The sequence below is a fragment of the Phasianus colchicus genome, chromosome 8, assembly GCF_987193195.1.
Source record: "Phasianus colchicus chromosome 8, bPhaCol1.hap1.1, whole genome shotgun sequence".
NCBI lineage: Eukaryota > Metazoa > Chordata > Aves > Galliformes > Phasianidae > Phasianus > Phasianus colchicus.
Genome location: NC_143443.1, coordinates 21,345,888 through 21,365,429, shown reverse-complemented (window position 1 = coordinate 21,365,429; position 19,542 = coordinate 21,345,888). Strand labels below are relative to the sequence as shown.

At 35.8% G+C, this 19,542-nt stretch overlaps 1 protein-coding gene across 8 annotated transcripts in view; it reads right to left on the bottom strand.

Annotated features, from left to right (window-relative positions):
* CPEB3 (cytoplasmic polyadenylation element binding protein 3) overlaps positions 1 to 19,542 on the bottom strand; it is an 85,775-nt gene that overhangs the window by 26,876 nt on the left and 39,357 nt on the right. For all 8 annotated transcript variants that reach the window (XM_090145260.1, XM_031597722.2, XM_090145262.1 and 5 more), the window contains exons 4-6: positions 17,218 to 17,274; positions 2,068 to 2,235; positions 140 to 229 (exon numbers count right to left, since the gene is read on the bottom strand). In XM_090145260.1, coding sequence (XP_090001386.1) covers positions 140 to 229; positions 2,068 to 2,235; positions 17,218 to 17,274 — 315 coding nt within the window. The remainder of the gene's footprint in view (positions 1 to 139; positions 230 to 2,067; positions 2,236 to 17,217; positions 17,275 to 19,542) is intronic.

Below are 19,542 nucleotides of genomic sequence, written 5' to 3'. Positions count from 1 at the left end.
TAACTGCTGAAAATACACTTGTTGAAAGAGCAAATTCATCACTGATAATCAAGTTCTTTCTTTTTAATAGACTGCCATATTGTAGACACAATTTCCTTTTACCAGAACAGCCTGCATAAATATATTTTAAGCTAATTACCTTTAGGTGGAAAATATGACTTGCTTTCAGCTTTGTGAGGCCAGTCCACCACAAGAGGTCCAAACCTACGAAAGCTGGCAGTGATCTCATCTACAAAAAACAAATGAGGCACCTTAGAGAAAGACTGAAGACTGACAGTGGCAAAGTAAGCAGTTGTATTTTAAAAGCCTATTTTCTGTACCTATCAAGAACAACAAAAACTGCAATACTGTGCATTGATAATGCTTAAATGTTCTTTCAGTTCTGCAATATACGTGGCTGCTTAGAAAAGGAATTTTGCATTCCACTAATACAAGTTTGCAGCAGGATTAAATGCAGACATGATCTATCAAAAGTGAATATGCTTCAGCTGTGGTCTGTGTCTAATTATAGCCACAATGCAGGGTCAGATGCTGCCACATGGGGACTGATGGAGAAGCTACGTGTCTGCATGGCCACTCCTTGTAGCATGATCTAGAAAGCAGGTTGCATCAGGCCATGTGTCTGTGGGGAGTTCACCTCCACGGCCCCCCTTGGAAAATCTGCCCTGAATCACCACATTATTTTTATTTTATTCTTTTTAAGTATCAGTTTAAAAACACCAGAAAGCAAACATCTGAAACTATCCCTGAAACTATCCTATAGAACAATTTTATTAAAGAAAATTCTTTTTTTTCCCCTCAAATTTGTTTAAGTTTTTAAAATATATATGACTTTTCAATGCATTTATGCATTTTAAAGAAAGTACTAATTTAGAGTTATATCTAATGCAATACTAAATAGATCAGAGCAACAACTCATCAGAAAGAAAGCTTGAAGGAAAAAAAAAAAGCAGCGGTTTTCCAAATTTTTGGTTGCTATTTGAAATGCATCCAGATTACCTGATCCCCATGAGCTGCATGTTAAATTTTTCAAGCAACAAGAGCCACAGAACACACAAATCAGAAGCTGAAGGAAGATGATGTTACTAGAGTCAATCTCTCATGTATGAGGGTAATAACTCCCAAGCAGCCATGTTTCTTACTTCCTCTCAGGACAGGTTGGGCATTTATTTCAACTTTGAAGTGTCTCGGCAGTGGTCACATCACTTGTATCTGCTGGCCTGCTGCTGCTTGCATTTGGGGACTCAGATGATCCAGCTGTCCCCGTACCAACAACTCTGCAACTGGTGATGCGATGTGGGAACTGTATTTGAGCTGTTTGCCATTCATTGGCAATCCAGCTTATTTTTATTTCTTTTAACTGAAATTGCACCACAGTTTATTCTTTAGATTTAGTAGACTATGAGATTCAAAGATTCCTCCCTTTAGGCATCCTTGAATGTCCTGTACATGCCAACTGAAGCTACATAGTGATGGATTCCTGCTACAGTATGAGAAATACACCCCAAATTGTAATGTTTTGGTTTGAGTCTGAATGCGTGTGTGTACATGCACACAGAGCTAATATGGACTGAGAAAAAAACTGAACATCCCTACTAAGCTGGTTACTGTTGCAACTATATTAAATGGTCTACTTCTGTGAATTGAACACTACATATATGTTGGATAGGAATCCAATTTATTTTGATAAGTATTGCATAATGAAGTCCATAAATCAATAACTTCTATTAACAAGGGAAATTCTGCAGAGGATTGACAGTACCCACTGTTTTTCCTTTTTCCAGCTCTCCAATTTTACATGCGTGGGAACACATGCTGCTAGTGCAGATTAAAAGACCTTCTATGCAGTCATTTCTGTCTTCATCTCTAATCTGCAGTGCAAAAGAGTATCATGGAAATTCTCAGGTGTTGTGGGGCAAAGTGAGGAGGATGTTTTAAATAATACCACAAGCGCTACAAGTGATATACCTGGAAAAATACATTTGTTTCCATGATAAAATGTCTTCTTCTAAGTAACTATATGAAAGCCAATTCCCATATCTCACCAATGTAACTTATTCACAGTACCTTCATCAATGTCAGGAGGAAGACCTCCAACAAACACCTTTCTAGAATAGCGTTCCACTCTTTCACCATTCTGACAGCGTGTTGGAGAGCTGAGACCCGATGATAAAGACTGATCACCGTGACTGTCGTCTAGGAAGCCATCTTCAAAAGGAAAGAGTGAAGACCGACCTGTAACAGATTTTGTAGTATCTATAGTTAAAGCTATTTCCCGGACAATTAAATATTTCAGTAATAACTTGCAATTTCCTTTTCTGAAACACTGTTTTGCTTCTAAGAGAATTTCTATTGAGAAGTCTAGCTAAGCAATCAGTTGTTCAGATGATACTCATTTGGATCACTTCTATTTTTTCAAATCTGTAACTATGTTACTCTTAGAAGACAATAAACTTAATTTACTTTAAAGCAGAAACTCTTGTGAATGGCTAAGCAAATGGAAACCAGCAAGTTGTCTGCAGAAACTGTCATAGCTGCAGAAAGAACCTTTGAACAGTTCAAACCAATCCTTATTGATTTAAAAACTTTCATAGCAGATCTCAAAGAAATGATTTAAAAATGCAGATCACTCGAGCCATGGCGTTGCAGGGCAGGATGGCCTCCTTCAGAATGCTTAACCTCAAGAGCTGCATTGCTTCCTATTTGAGTGAGTGGAGGCACAGTCTGAGCAGGGGGCAAACAGCTAAATAAACACAGGAAGGCTCTGAGTAGTGGATGTTAAGCCCATAGATGAAGCAAACAGCTAACAAGATAAATATCTTTAAACGACTTATTAAATAAAACACAATCACTTGCACTCAAAAAAAAAAAGTTGTTAGCTACATCAGTGTCAAAATATTACTCAGTATTAAAATACACTTTCAGTAAATGAATGAACAGAAATTAACATAAATGACTGCTATTCAGTTATTTGATGGAAAAGTGAGTTATTGTGATCACCTGATTCAAATAATTTGTTGCTATTATTACCAAAGTATACACACCTTATCTTAAGAACAGATTTATTAATCCAGAAAATTGAAGATATGCAAAATATATAAAAGCTGTACATGAGCAGCACAGCAGAACATGGTAGCTTTAGAGTTTAATTTCCTATACTTGAGTTGAAAAATAAATCCTGTAAAGTGGAAAGATGTATAAATGGGAACCTCATCTCAACTCTGAAGAAACTACTTGTCCCCTCATTTCATGTCGATTGCTCCGAGGGACAAAATTAAGATTAATTGATACAAACAGTTTATAGAGGGGTTAATTATAAATATAAATAGCCGGAAAAATAAATTACATGGTAATTGATCACATGAAATTGATTTCCTGCAAGACCCAAAGAAGAGGAAGCTAGAAGTAAAGGGAGGAAAGACAGGGACAAGGAGGAAAACAAAGACACACAGACTGACACTAGTCAGAAAAAAAAATGTATGTACTGAAATGATCAGTAATAGAGCCTCGAACAGTAAAGGCTATGTTACAAAAAGAAGCAGCAAACCTACATGTATGGAACAAGATAAACAACCAACAGGAAAGATGTTCTGACTGACACAAAACATGAGCTTCAATTTTTACGTAGGAAGAACACATTGAAAGCAGAACGTTGGCAAAGAACACAAATGCAAAAATCCACAGAGGTAAAAATCCTACTGTGATTTAAGCACCAATATAGAAACAGGGCAAATGTCACAATCAGAGAAGGATTTAGAGATGCTACTCTTAAAGTCTAGCACAGCTGGCTGTCAGAAATGGCAGCTTTAGAGCATAAGCCAGAAAGGACTTGATAAATATTCTGGTAATGCATGGAGAGGTCATACAAATATATAAATATATGCACTTTAGCAGAAGAGCGAGCACATGAATGAGAGTAATAATAGGTAGAGGAAGTAAATATGTAAGAATATCAAATTATTTACAGACTAAATAATATTTTATTTCCCCCCACAAACATGCTTTCTTAAAAAAAGATGGAAGTTCACACATCAAATGAATCAACATTTAGCTGTTCAACTGAAATGCAGGTCCATTGAGGAGGCTGAATGAGAGCTGATTTTTGATGGAAATCCAACAAAATGCATAGTGGCTTAAAAAGCAAGATGCCTCCTCTGATGGTCAGATGCTTGACAGTTCACAGACACTATACTCAGATTAAGTGAATACAAGAGATGATGACCTAAAGCTTTATAGTGAAGTATACAGTTAAGTGTATAAAGCAAATATTTAATATAACAGAAGGCACAGAGAAAATGGAAGGAGGGAACAATTACTCACTGTCTCTTCCAAGTGAGGGGAAACAAAGCACGTTAAACACAAGACTCGAAGAAAGCCAAACTATGGAACCCATTCCCACAGGCTTTTTAGGATGCTAAAAAGTTCCCATCATTTCTGAAAGAGGGAATGAGCAAGAACAGTAGAAAAACCCATCTTGGAGCATTAGCTATTGAAACATCACATCAGAAAACACCCAGGGCAAATCTCTTTAGAGTATCATGGGAAAGCATTACTAAGTGCCCTGTTTTTATTTTTATGCACCTGCAGCCCTTCCCTGGCACCTCTGAGTTGTCAAGGCAAGAGGAAAGACTTTCAGTAGCTACTCTTACACCCATAGCTGGAAAAAATAAAACAAAATTTGAAAACCAGATACAGATCTTGTTTTCAGGATACACAACTCAGCAACCTGAAGTGTGATTTCTATTAAAAAAAAAAAAAAGCTCAGCTTAATTCACAAAGGAAACAAAGGATCAAGTAGAAAGCTGATAGGTTGCACCAACCCCCCAGTATATTTCTGACAACACCCTTCCCACTGAAGATGCTTAGTCACAGTGACAGAGTGAAAGACTAATTAGAAGACTCCAGTGTAATAAACATGAAATGAGACCCTGCACAGACTTGCCTCTGAGTTCTCCGCATATTACTACCACAATGCAAATGGTAAAAGCAATAAATATGAGAACATTTGATTAACAACACATCTTTTTTTAAGTAGACAACTGTAGAATTGCGTGGTTCTTCAGGTTAAGAAAGCTCAAAACATTATGCAATTCAATATACTGAAAAAGCAGGGATATCACAGAGGTTAATATTGTATGAGTAGGGCATGTCACAAAATCCCTAACACTGATGACAAGAGACGCACACACACACCTACTAGTTACCATAGAAAAGACAAATTCACATAGGTAACAATTGTTATGGAGGGAAGCATGCATTTTAGTAGAGTAAAACAATCCTGAAAGTCCAGTGCTTCCAGAACCTGTTTGCCTTGTTTTGTCATCACCACAATTTCTACAAAGAAGCCTACACTGAATTTTACAGCCTATCTTGTACGCATCACGAATACAAATGCCACATCACTTACATTTTACTCCTACAAGTCAACACAAGTTACTGGAAGTTAGTAGTGCCCAAATGATTTCCACCTCCCTTCCTACTTTGCTGCCATTTAATCAATCTAGAGACACTCAGCACCATCCTATGTTCACATGCATACGGAGCTTATGATATTTTACATTTCAAGTACCATGAGAGCACCAAAGAGAAATATTAACGTGCTTTAGACACCAGTTAACAATAGACTGTTCTCTGGAAGTAGGGAAAAATAGCAAGGTAAGTTCGTGGATAAAATCTAAGTTTTAAAAATACAATTCTCTGTTTACCTTGACCTATAAATTAAAAGCTAAACACCATCAGCTTTGAATCAAATCAGCTCAAATTTTATGTTAGAAACAGTATCAGTACAGCCTACTATTTTAACCACACAAGTGCAAACTACAAATTACTTAGAGACTATTGGGTAGCTTGTATGACTAGGTTTGTCTCCAAATTCTACACTATGAAAAGGAGGAGGCCTTCCAAGCAACGTCACATTAATGGCTGCCACAGAACATACATTAAAAAAAAAGAGATCAAATGAAATGTAATGCCAAAGTACCCCAAACAGATGGCACTGTCCAATTCTAACTGTTAAATGCCACAATCTTCACTATTATTTTCTCAGTTAAAAAGTCAGTGTCAACTACAGCACAGTATATTAGAAAAATCTTTTTTGGTAACCAGCATGTTTCCTTTTGTCTACATTCATTAATCTCTCAGAATAAACATAAGCACAGCACTATACAACACCTGTATAATGCTTTCAGTGTATTTTATACTTTTGTAAAAGTTGTTTAAGTGATGAAATACAGTTAAAACATCCTCAAATGTGTTTTTTGGTTTTTGATTATCACCACTGAGGACAGTTATTAACATTGGTATTCACAAAGTTCTACCCAGGGTAATCTGATGCAGTTCCCAAGTGCAATCTTCAACAAAAGAAGTTTCATCCAAGAAAAAAACCTATGCTTGAGGTAATTCAATAAGTTTGCTAAACATTAAACTTCTACAAAAAACATTTGAAAACAATCTTCATTTCTGGAACACCACACATTTAAAATCACAAATATGTGTCATGAAAAAGAATCTTAACATTTACCCATTCTCCAGTTCAGTAGTAACAGCAACATACTGAGTTACCTGCTCAAATCACCACTGCTTTAAGTTGTTATAAAAAGGGAGATGTTTTGTAAATGAAGAATATAAGATTGATTTATAAGAAGCAACTGATCAACCAAATACTGTTAAATTGGTAACATCATCTTAACATAAGAGAACTAAATATTTATATCTCCCACTATTCAGCAAACAAAACATTTAGTAAATACTTTTACCTCTTCTCCGCCCATAGCTCCTGGCTGCATGTAAACACAGAAGAAAATTGTCGGTACAGCTGTCATTACATTTAGCTCCAAAAGCAAAGAAAACGTAGCTTCTAAGTCTTCTTTTCCCCTCCCACCACAAAGAAGGAAAAGGCATTGAAAAGTGTGCAAAATGAAATTCAAGCAACCCAAGACAAGAGAAAAAGTTTGAAGATGACACAGCCAGGGAAAAAAAAAACAAACAAAAAACCCCCATACCTGCTGTGCAAGTTTTCTACACGTCAAGATTAATTAAAAAAAAAAAAATCAGGCACATAAGACTTACAGTACTACAGATGATTAATTTAGGATTATGTTTTTAAGAAGTAATAAACATCATCGACAGTAATCCTAATTAAAATAATTCATTTTGCATTTCATTAATTAGCTTGTGGACAACGTTTTCCAATTATGTTTCAAGTTAAATAATTAGCCATCTGCAAATACTAAAATCCTACCAAAACCATATGAACTCAATAGCCAGAATGTTCAGACTAATAAAACAGATTGGCAAAACATCATAAGAACCAAAGTTAATACAGCATTTCAGTGAGCTATGCATCAATGGCAAATTTACAGCGTTGTACAAGAGCAGAAGCCACAGAGCTATACAAAAAATTCACTACACAAGCACCGTTTTTTCATTTGAACTTTTAGAATACCAGAAAATGACCTGGAAAACAGTGTCTTCCATATACAGAATTCAATGTAACAAAATATATATATGGTCTTCCAAGGAAATCAAGCATGAATGCCAGGGATCACATAAAAGTTTTTCAACAGCAATTGAGCATAGATAATAGGAGGAAGAGTTGTTCTGTCTCTTTTCAGTGCAATATTTTTCAGTGCCTGCCCTCCTCCTCTCTCCCTACTTCATCTTTTACTTCCACATTTACACAATGCCTTCAGGTCCTGCCCTACATGTCCAAAATTTAGCTGTGATTCTTTTAGCTCTCCCAAGACCCCCTAAACCCACTTCATTATCCAGCTTCTTCTCCCTCCTCCTGTATTCCAAGCATCCCCCACCTTCCCATTCTTCCCGTATTTATATTTCCATCCACACAAATGCATGTCCTGAGATGTCCACCCATGCACGTAGATTTCTCTTCCTCCTTCTTGGCTCCCCCTCTGCTGAATGAGCCCATGACCATCACCCTGGCAGCCCAAGGTCCTGCCAGTAAAATCCTGCACAAGCAGTTTCTTCCTCAAGCCCCAAAGAAATGCAGCATTGGCAAACACACAACTGTGTCATCTCTCCTCATCATCCCAGCAGCCAGGCAACAAAAAAGCAATTACCTGACTGCCTCATTAGAGGAATTACATAATAATAATAATAATAATAATAATAATAATAATAATAATAATAATAATAATAATAATAATATATTCAAGGCCCGTGATGAAGAATTGTTTCAAAATTACTTTTTCCAAAAAAAGCCAAGAGTTACTCAGCAAGGCAACTAAGGGATGTCAACACACCCTTTCATTTTTCATTTACATTGGATAAAAAATAAGGATGTGTAATTGGAGACAATTTAAAAATATCCGTTTTGGTTATAACTAAGTTCAGAGCACAACAGAATTAACAGAAGTAATGGTTCATGGGGTAAATTCCATAACACCTCCCGTTTGAGTAATTATTTTGGAAAATAAAATTTAGAAATTAATCTTGAATTAAGATATTTGGGAACCAATAAGAAAACAATTGCACTATGAACAGACAGTGAAATTATTAGTGATATATATATATAAGATTAATTTCTCAGTCAACCCCATGAAAAAAGTAAAAAAGATGGGGGGCTCCTGGCAGAGATGAAGCTTCTTCCCTACTCTGCTTCTTATGCCAAACACAAATATCTTTTTGTACAGAAAACCAACTCCTTGAATGGTCCCAAAATTTAACACAGAAGTGTCTATTTCCTAGATGCCTCATAGAATGTTACAGCACTAAATAAAATAGGGCTACTCTGAGAAGCACTGAACACATTTTACCACCATGAGATAGCTACAAGCAGACCCTGACCAGTTGTGTACCTCCTTTGCATGACCACTGCTGGTCACTATTTCTCCCACCCTTTGCAACTGTCTTCAGCTCTGACAGGTAGTAAGTTGCAGAGCCACCACATCCAGGATGCATCTACTCAAGTACAAAGAACAGAGTCTTTTTTTTTTTTTCCTGAAACTGTTAACCCATCTCAATTCCATGAGGTAAGGGTACTTTACAAACAGGAAATTGTATGTTAAGGAATGGAACTCTAAGCTTTTTACAAACAAGCAAAACAAACTCCCCAAACACCAATTAATGCAATGCAATTAAGTAAACATAGTGCTGTTGGGAATCTTGGAATTCTGCAGCTAAGGATATCCAGTGCTGCAACATATCAAAATGCAATGAATTGAAATGTGCAGATTTTAACTGCATCTCAAGAAAAGCTATATGAAATGGATGAAAAAGAGCTAGAAGGCTTGCATTTTTATAACATTTATCTGGCAGTCAAAGGAGAGAGAATTCACTGTTGGCATAATAATGCCTTTGCAAACTGAGATGAAGAGCTACAAAACTCTGAAGATAACATGGTTTATATGATGCATGACACACTGAAGCACATCCACAAAAGACAGCCCTCAAAGTCTGAGCAAAAAGCCCCTGCCCTATGGTCCTGGGAAGGCAGTGGAGCAGACATCCACAGTGCAGTAATGCCAGCAAGAGAAAAGGGATAAGGACAAGGAAGTTACCCTGTTAAAAGGTTACTCTTGCTCATTTAACATTCATTCTGAAAACCAAGAAGAACACAATCAAGCAAAGGAACATTTCATACCATATAACAACAAGAAACCACCTTCACTCTTCTGCTCACTTCTTATACAGGCAATAAGTTTGGATTTGTACTGTTGTTTATCTTGGAAAGTTCCAACACAAAAAAGGACATTGTGTAATTTGTGTGATAAAAGCAAACCTTGTAAACAGACACCAGAATTGCACAAAAGGTTTCTGAGAATTATTTTTAGTAAGGCAGGTGTTCTGCAATTCATTTGTGAGATGAAACCAAGTGAAAAAGCTATAGAAAAGTAAGGATTGACTAAAACATTCTCATCAACTACTCATTACCCAGTGCATGTCAGAACATCAACCAAAATCATATAGCTCAGCTAGAATACCTGTGAGAGCTGACATGCAATGCTCTACTGGCCAAGATCACTGATCCACCCAGATGAATGTTCTGTTTTCCCCAATGATACTAGAAAGGGTGTATTAGACTAGCCACTGTATGTTTTTCCTCCTGTTCCATTGGCATTTGAAGTAAATACATTTAAAATGTTAGGAGGCACACTCTCTCCTTCTTCTAATATCTTCTTAGAGTGTTTTGTTTACCATTTCTCTAATGCCTTTTTGATATTATATCTACTTTGCACAGTTTCTGTGGCAGGAAGCTCCAGAAATGAACTACAGAAGCAATTCTTGAGCATTTTAAATGGATCTACTTGAAGTTTTACCAAGCATTCCTCTAGTCCTAGCCTTGTAGAATACGAAGAACAGCAGTTCCACATTTCCCTTTATCTGCCACCTTTGTGATTTTTGTAAGGATCCATTACATTCACCTTCAACATTCTCCTAACCAAACTGAAGCATTTTAGCTTCTTCTCTTGGTAATTGAGTACAGACACAGCAGAGATGCACTATAAGAAAGAATAGTTCTAAGATGTACAGAAAATTATATTCTAATAGTGATTGAGCTAATATGAAATAAGGAAGGAGCATAGTTAACAAAAATAAATAAATAAATAAAAATCTAAACTTTCAAAAAGGAATAAAAAAAAAAACAGAAACAAAAGTGAAACTGACGTCCATTATTAGGCTCATTAGCTTTTCCCAAGACTACAGAGAAAGTTTCCAAAACCCAAAGTTACATGCCCTCACTGATTTAATTTATTCGCATGGATGAGAGAAGCCTTAAGAACATCTTTACACAAAAAAAATACTCATGCTTTTGAGTTCTTAATTGTTTACCATTCTGGTCTCAAATTATGCCACTAGCTGGCCTTGCTGTACTCTTATGAAGTTGGTGCTAGGCACTAGTCACAGCACAATTCTGCTATCAGTTACCAGAAAAAAAAAAAAAAAAAACAGCAGCACCTGGTGAAAATAAACATCAGTGAATACTATGTGGAAGTTCAACCTAGAAATGCTTACCATCTGAAGTGATTCAGTAAAATGGTGACATAATACATAAGTACATGAAGGCAAAACACTAACTTATATTTCAATATCCCTATAAACCAAGCCTGTTAAAGTTAATAAACATTGGCAAAACCAAAACACCTTACTTGGCTAATATCTGTTATTTCCAGACAACATGAAATCATGAGCTTCAAATGCTGGAGTGGATATTCAGTTAAAAGTTCAATTTCTATGGCTTAGAAACTGATATTTAATAGTAACACATTTATGTTACTAACACTATCATCAAAAATTGTCCCTATAAAAACTCAAGTAGTTGTTCACCATTATTAAGCAGATTAAAAGCTTTCAGCAGCTTTGTTATGGCCATATTAACAACTGGTGAGAAAAAGACTCCTGGAGAACCTTTTCAAATGCATCAAAACTTACTAAAAAGCTGGTAACTTAAGCCTACAGGTAAGATAAAGTACTTGCAGTAGGCTCATAGAGGAGACAATTTTGCCAAATCATTTTGTCAGCTTGTCTTTTAACTCAGGTTCTAACAGAAACATAAAACTGACAATCTGTGAAAGATCTTCACAGACTTCAACAGAGGCTGACCACATATTCTGGATTCCCTTGAAAAAAATTCTTTAAGTCAATTTATTTGCTATAATGTACATAACATTTATTTACATGTTTCTGATTTTTAAAAAGCATCTACCATTCACCAACCTGTCTCAGATTACCTAGTGAAAAAATCATCATTACGATTCCAGCAAGACAAGCCAAGTTTCAATTGTTCACTTTGTCAGTCCATCCTGTTCTGTCTAATTGGCAAAGGTTATTGAATAAACTGTTGTTAACATGTGAAAAAAAATCTCTGAATAAGAGGTAGGCAAGGTGAGATGGATGCCTATGAAAGGCAGTAGCTAAAGGTGAAATGGTGAGTAACTTAGTTCATAGCAATCAAAGCAATAATATTATATATACATAAATGTAGCTTAGAATTACTTTAACACTTTTACAACCTAAAATAGGAGGCAAGGTTGACAAGAACAGCTTGCATATAAGACGAGGCCAATGTTTAATAAAAACAGCATTAAGTTAAATTATATAAAATAATATTCATTGATTACATTTCTGGATTTTAACTACATAAGCAGCAAGCTGACAAACGAACACTATCTGACAAAACTCAGTAAGTATGTGCACAAAAGTAGGGAAAACCAAGAACTATATTTGAGAGAAAAGTATTTGACTTGGCTCACTGTATTAAATGTTGGCTTCCTTGCCATATGTTTCTACTGATATTTACATGTGCAGAAATCTATTTGCTTACAAATATAGTTTTCTATATATTAAGTTGTCATCCTCAGACTATGCTCCCCATTTTGTTAGGGGTAGTATTTAAAATTATTTTTTACTTCTGCATGTTTCATTGTTGAAGAGCTGAATGATGATGAGCTTGTTTAAGAAAACAATTTTCTTCCACTTTCTTTGGCTGAAAAAGCTGTTCATAAAGAACAAGGTCTCCATTTTCCACTCCTTTAAGGAGGTCTTCAAAAGAAAAAAAATACAATGCTAGTAATTAAGATTTTGGAATTGAGATGAACTTTTTATTTGAGAGTGGTTCAAAAGATAGTTCTTAGTTTCCACCGATTGAGAGCTGGATGTGCAGACTGGTGTTGTGATAATGTAGTGGTATGACAGCCCTTTCTGGTTCACTTCTTTCCAATGACACACTGCAAATGATTGCTACAACAAATCTCTCTGCAAAGCATGTTAGCATACATATGCCACTGAAAACCACCTTCAAATAATACAGTCCATATGCAAGCTGTATTCAGGTTTTTTCTTCAGTCACAGTTAGTAGGCAGGCATCTGCGCAGGAGAGAAGACTTTCCTATTTTCATTTCTTAGTTTTCATTTTAAAAGCAGATTAATGATAAAGCTCACATTTCTAACAGCCAAGCTGATGGAAACTTCCTTTATATTGCTTCCAAACTACCAAACAGTTCTGGACTGCAGTCCCATCTCTTCTAGCACCATATATAATGCTTACGAAAAAGCCTGGCAAATCTTGATCATGAAATGCTGCAGAAACAGATGGCACACACCCAAAATAGAGGATCACACAGTTGAAAGAAAACCTCACATTGGTGAGGTTTAGATGCAGGAAAAGTAGTGAGGAAAAAATAAGGTAGTATAGAGCTAGCAAGTGGAACTAAAAGGAAGAAAAGTAGAGAAATCTTCTTCTGTTACAAAGGTATTTGGGCAACCACTGATAAGCAATAGTGCTCTTAGTGACAGCTAAATCAGATCCCAGAAAATACAAATATATAGAAAGAAACTTGAAGGGAAGAGAAAAGGAAAAAAATACATTTTCTCTCCCTGCTTTTTTTCTTTTTTAATTAAACAAATATAGAAGGAACTTTGATACAACTAGCCTATCTTACAGTCCCCAGGGTAGCATCAAACCTAACTGTACAGCTGATTCTGAAAAATGTAACAAGGTTATGTATGAAGTAACAGTCACACCCTCTGGGACTCTTACAGCACTGCTGTCTTTGCTGTGTCACACTTTCCATTATTTATTTTTCCCTCCCATTAAATCAATTCTGATCTCTTAGATTAATCAGGATTGTAAAAACAGATCTAATGTTGCTCTCTCGGTTTTTTATTCTTTTCTATTATTCCTCACATACAAAGGAATCAGTAATGTATTGCAGCTTGCTGTGGCAATTGGGCTTAAGGTCAGAGAATTCCAGTAGATAGATACCAGATTATCAGGACAGCCTGACACCTCTTAGAAGTTAGCTGCATATTTTCTGAGAATATTATCACTGCCAAAAAATTCTCCCTTTCTCTATATAAACCTAGTACACTGTCAGCTGAAGATTTTGCAAGAGAAAAATAATTCAATAAACTTTCTATTCAGAAGAGTTCATTTCAAGGTATATATATGTCACTGGCAGAAGATTAAATATACAGTGATATTTCAGCAAGCTTGTTATGTCTAGATATGACATGTTTGGATGCATTGCATCAGAACACACAAAAAGAAAAGCACAATAGCTCTTAAGGAGACAAGACAATTGTAAAAAGACACTAGGAACATGAAAATGAATTGTTTTGCTTCCATTTTCTGTCAAGGCTTGAAGATTTCCCTCCATAATTATTATTCACTGTAATAAATCAAAACAAACTATATATACACCTAAAAATGTGCCCTAAAGCACCACCTTAATCTATTTTAAAAGCTATTTTACTAGGGACAAATAGAACTAAATGGCAGAAATGAAGAGATAGTCAGATCATGAGCAAACAGTACCAGATCTCACAGATGATACATTTTTAGATAAGAATGAACATTGGTACCAGATGGAACATTTGAAGCCCAGCAGCACTGCAAAGTCACTGTGCATAGCAGCTTCAGGAAAAACAAAATCCCAGCACTTCAGAGGTGTGAGTTTATTTATTCATTTGAGGAAATGAGTGGGAGGGTGTTGGCTGTTTTTTTGGTTGATGGTTTTTTTGTTTGTTTGTTTTTCATTACCTTTAGTCTAAATTCATTTTTCAAAAGGTAGCTTTGTACCCTAGCAATACTGAGTTTCCTTAAACAAAGACAAGGAGTAAAAGAATGCACACCACTCTCTTTTTCACCCTGTCTGCTTCTCTTCCACTGAACTTGTTGGCTATCCAAAGTTCACAAGAAGCTCTAAGGACAGCTCACCACCCAGCTGACAGGTAACTGTGTCCCCATGCTGACTGTTCAGTCCGAGTATAGCTAAATTCAAAAGGGGCATGTGTTAATTCAAAGGAACGCCCAAACCCAGTGTTCCCATTACAGCAATGGCTGCAGAAAGCTATGACTGAAAATAAGAATGAATACCAGCAAGATAAGGGGACAGAGCTCATTTCTGCTCATTTTGGCCAAGCAGATTAATTTACATTCAATTCTTAGTACTGCAAAGATAATTTTTAATTAGGATTGCAAATATCTAATAAGAAGTATCAAGGTCAGTTGTTGGTTTCTATAACTTCAGATACGTATTTATGCTGCCCTCGCTGATTTAATTTATTCACATGGATGAGAGAAGCCCCATTTTCCCCAGAAATTACACTATCAATTGTATTTAATAAAGTACTGTAGATGAAAGTTCATAAAAGTTCTTCTACTGACTATTTAGATCAATTTCGATTACATTATTAGAAAATCAAACAGATGTCATTTCTTGATTAAAGAATTTCAATTCAGCAGTATAACAGTTAAGTTTTGAAACTAATCATACACTAGTAAACAAAAACACTCTTTGTCTAAGTAGTAGTAGAGGATACAGTAATGTAATATTTGCAAAGACAATTTGATTTGTAATCACCAAACTATCTGAGGACTAGCATGTACACAAACAGTAGCTTTTCCCCTTTGTATAAGGGGAAACCTTCCAAATCTAAACATTTTCATCTCACTTTTCCTAAACAGTCTTTAGGATTATGCTCAGATCTGTCCAAATATTTGAATAGCACATTCCTCAATGAAAGTCTAATATTCATTACGAACATCGAGCACCCCTGCCCTGTACCCATGTACAACTTGTCTGCACACAAGTGTAAAGCCATTAATGTCAATAACTTCATAATAATTATGTATTTACAAGAAATCTTTCTATCTCACTAATTTTATTATTTCAGCAGAACAAGATGCTTCAAGATAACAATGTTTTTGTATGGGGATGAGGAACTTGGTGGCTATACGTTCTGTACATAAGCCCTGACAACTAAGGGGCTGAGATTTTAAGGTCCTTTAAGCAGCAACTTGCACACTGTCCCAAACAAAACAGCCTTCATCAACAATGACAGATAGTAATGTAACCAATAACTGAGAATTGCTATAAAGGATGGGAAGAAGCTCAAGAGAAAATGATCTCCCAAAATACTTAATGCACTGGAGGGAAGAGGGGAGTTGTTTTGTGCTGCTGTTGGCATGAGCCTAAGTTGTCATACAGCTTAAGAAATACTGTGGGCATGCAGACATCATAAGTACTATGATTTAAAGAAGTTATGTGAGTTCCAAAATTTACTGGAATGAAATCACTGAGATTTTTTTTTTTTAATCCAGATCACAATCATTCCAGCAGAGGAAGGTAAATTTCTTCTTGGACTAACTTTTCTTTGCTCATTTCCCAATGGCGAAGATAATAGATCACATGGGGGTGAAGTAGTTCTAAATTTCTTAGCTTTAGCTGCATACAGAAGATTGAAATCACAAACAGAAGACAATTTTTTTAAGCTTATACACCTCAAAACCTGATTTTATTCAGCTCTCCAAAGTTTTAAGAACAAAAACAAACAGGTTTCACAGAACAATTAGTATAGCTTCTGCATTCTTAGTAAGGCAGAAAACAGTGCTTTGTATGGCATTTTCTATTCCTGTTTTTCAAAACTCCCAGCTCTACAAGGAATGCTTCTATGTATTATATAGCAAAAGCATTTGGTTTCGGTTTTCAAATAAAAATAACTCAAAATTCAATCATAGCTTCCCATCTTCATAATTAGTTTTACTATTACAACTGGCAACTGAAATGCCCACGATAGAACAAATGCACTGAGACCACAATTCCTGTCCAACAACAGCACTGGGATGCGTAGGATTTGCACCCACGTGCAGCCAGCTTTCCCCTTCAGTCATGTCCTTAATTATAAGGAGCATTTCTCCCAGTTAATGACATGATTTCCTATAGCAAGCGCCTCATTTTGATATAAGCACATATTCTAACCGTGGCTACAGAAACTCTGCAAACACATCTCATCATTAAATGTATAAAACTAAATGAGAGCACAAGTAGACTGATTGATTCCAAAGCCTGGCACTAGAAGTCAAAATCTTAAAACGCTTGCACCTTTTGTGTTACAAGTTTTCCATTCTTCACATATAACAATTATTTTTTTTATGTATGTGAAGACCAAATATCTGCAGCTATCAATAATACACCATGTGATTTATACGGACAGGAAAAAGAAAAAAAAAAGTTAGTAAATTAATCCTAATGCCTGTGACTAATACAGCATTCTAAGCAAAAATACAAATTTCCATGTAGTTAAATGAACGTTTCTGTGGATATGTTTGTTGCAGATTTCCATTTATGACAAGTGCTTCCATTATAATCTATGTTGCACTCAGATTACAGATATTTAGCTATCATAACTATTGTACACAATAAATATAAGAATATTCAACATGGTAATATCAGATTTTATGTATTAGGTACTTACTGTTAAGGGCCATAATATTATCCGTTCCTGGATGATGGAAGTTTATTCCCATACGCCCTGTAATACAAATAGAAGCTATTTTTAATGTTTTTTATTTCAAAATTGCATGCAATTTATTAACACGATAAATTGCTGAAGTTGGTGAATAGTCAGGGTAGCAAAAGCCTCCATCTACTGTAGATAACTCCTCAAGATTACACTTTTAAGATATGTAACACTGTAGAATCTCCAACATTATGTTCTTAAAATACAGAAAAGTCACGGAACAGTGAGAAGTATTTAATTAACACACTCTTTTGCTTTGTACTAGATAAGTATTACATTTACTCTTTCAAAACAAGGTTTCAATGCTCAGCCTTCTACTTGCTGCAGTTTATTATAGACTTCAAATGGGAACAGCATTACATAAGCACTCCTTAGTAAAAACAAGTCACAATTTTCCATACTACCTGTGACACCAGGAACAGATCACTGGTGGCTGGAATGCTTATGCTGCAACCTGCTATTACTGTTTGAGATAAGATACTGTGTTGGACAAAGCTTTGCTCTGCTGGAGTACAGAAACTCACCTGTACTTTGAAAAGCATTTTTGACCCATAACATGGAGCCATGACATACAGCAGGCTCATCAAGAAATTCAGGTGTACTCTGCTCGTGACGATAGTCCCAGAAGAGAGAGGCAAAATAGTACTAATTTTAACAGTTTAAAGATTGGCTTAAGAAGATTTTCACTGACTATTGGAACTGGGGATGGGAAACTATTCAGATATTTATCTTGTTTTAGAGGAGAATTAGATCACAAATTTTTTTTTTTTTTTTGACAGTAAAAATAGAAAGAGCTAATTTGATAAATATTAAGTAGTATTAGAAACTAAGACCAATCTTAACTGAGCTGAAGCATTAAAAACATACTCTGAAGAAACTTTGTAACAGGAATTACTACAGGAACCACCCACCACCACCACTGCAATTAGAAAAATATAATTGATTTAGTCATTGGTTGGAAATGGATTTAAAAGGTTATTACAGTCCTGTAGAAAAATATTTCCATTACAGATATCAGCTACCTACAAGCATTGTTATTATGTGCTCTGTGTATCTTTAGATTTGTGGGTAAGTTTAGGAGCCAAAGTAGAAGGCTTACATTTATTCACTAAGTTGGTACTCAAATATAGGAGTTTAAGGCCGCAACTAAAGCAGCAATAGAAACCAGGAAGTTCCTCCAGTGCAAACTCTTTTCTCTACTACTACAAAACCAAGTTCTAACAAAACGCTGTGACAAAATAGAGCTAAGGCAGATCTTCTATAACGTTTTTAGCTCCTATCAGTATGTTAAAGCTTTCTATTTCAGGTCACAGAGACTGCTGTATTGCAATTAATACTCTTTCTGAACAGATGTAACACAAAGTTTCAGTTCAATTCTGAAACTAGAGTCACAAGCAGTTTAAGAAAAGCAAATAAATCTTCACGTTATCATTTTCTCATTCTTTTACAAATAAGTCCCCCACAATAAGAGCATAGTGAAGGAAATGGCACCTACAGAAAGGTGTGGGAGAAAAGGCAGTCAAATAAAATTTCCATTTTACTTTCCAGCTCCTTGAGCAAAGCTTCTTAAAGGGATCTTCATTAACTACTTCAGATTTTCTCATTACAGACCTAATCTTTTATAGTTCACAATATATATATTCACATTAATCTGGCATTGCTGAAACATTAAAGCTGCTGTTAGTTCAGTTAGTATAAGCCTGTGCTAAAATATTTCAGAAATCTTGCCAGAGTAATTCCTTTTACTTAGCAGCATACTGAATAAGCATAAGGTTACAAGTATGTTTTTATTATTATTACGAGAAAAGGCGTACATAATAACCTACATTTTTAAATTAAGTCCTGTAATGGAATAAAGATGACTGCTATGAAAAAAAAGAGAGTAGAAATCAAATGCATAATGCTTGGACGAGTTCTCAGTCCTCCATTGCTGAAGCTGAAATTCTGCTGTTTTCCCAGCTTCAGAAATAGGATCGTATCTGTGACATCTGGGTTTGGTTTTTTCTTCCCTCCAGGCAGTCACTGGACCAGGTGCTGCTTGCATGACATTTTGTCACCTGCCCTTGGCCTGCTATTTTTAAACTGTTCTTGTCAGCTATCTTATAAGAGGAGCAGAAAATACAGAGCAGCACAAGCAGAAGGGCATGTTCACATACTGAGCTAAGCAGTAGTAGGGATAATTCTATGCATCTTCAAAGGACTCCTAGTGCAAGTCTACAGAGATGTATTAATGGAACACTGTCCAAACTCACTTGTATTAAAACCATTCAAAAATGGACT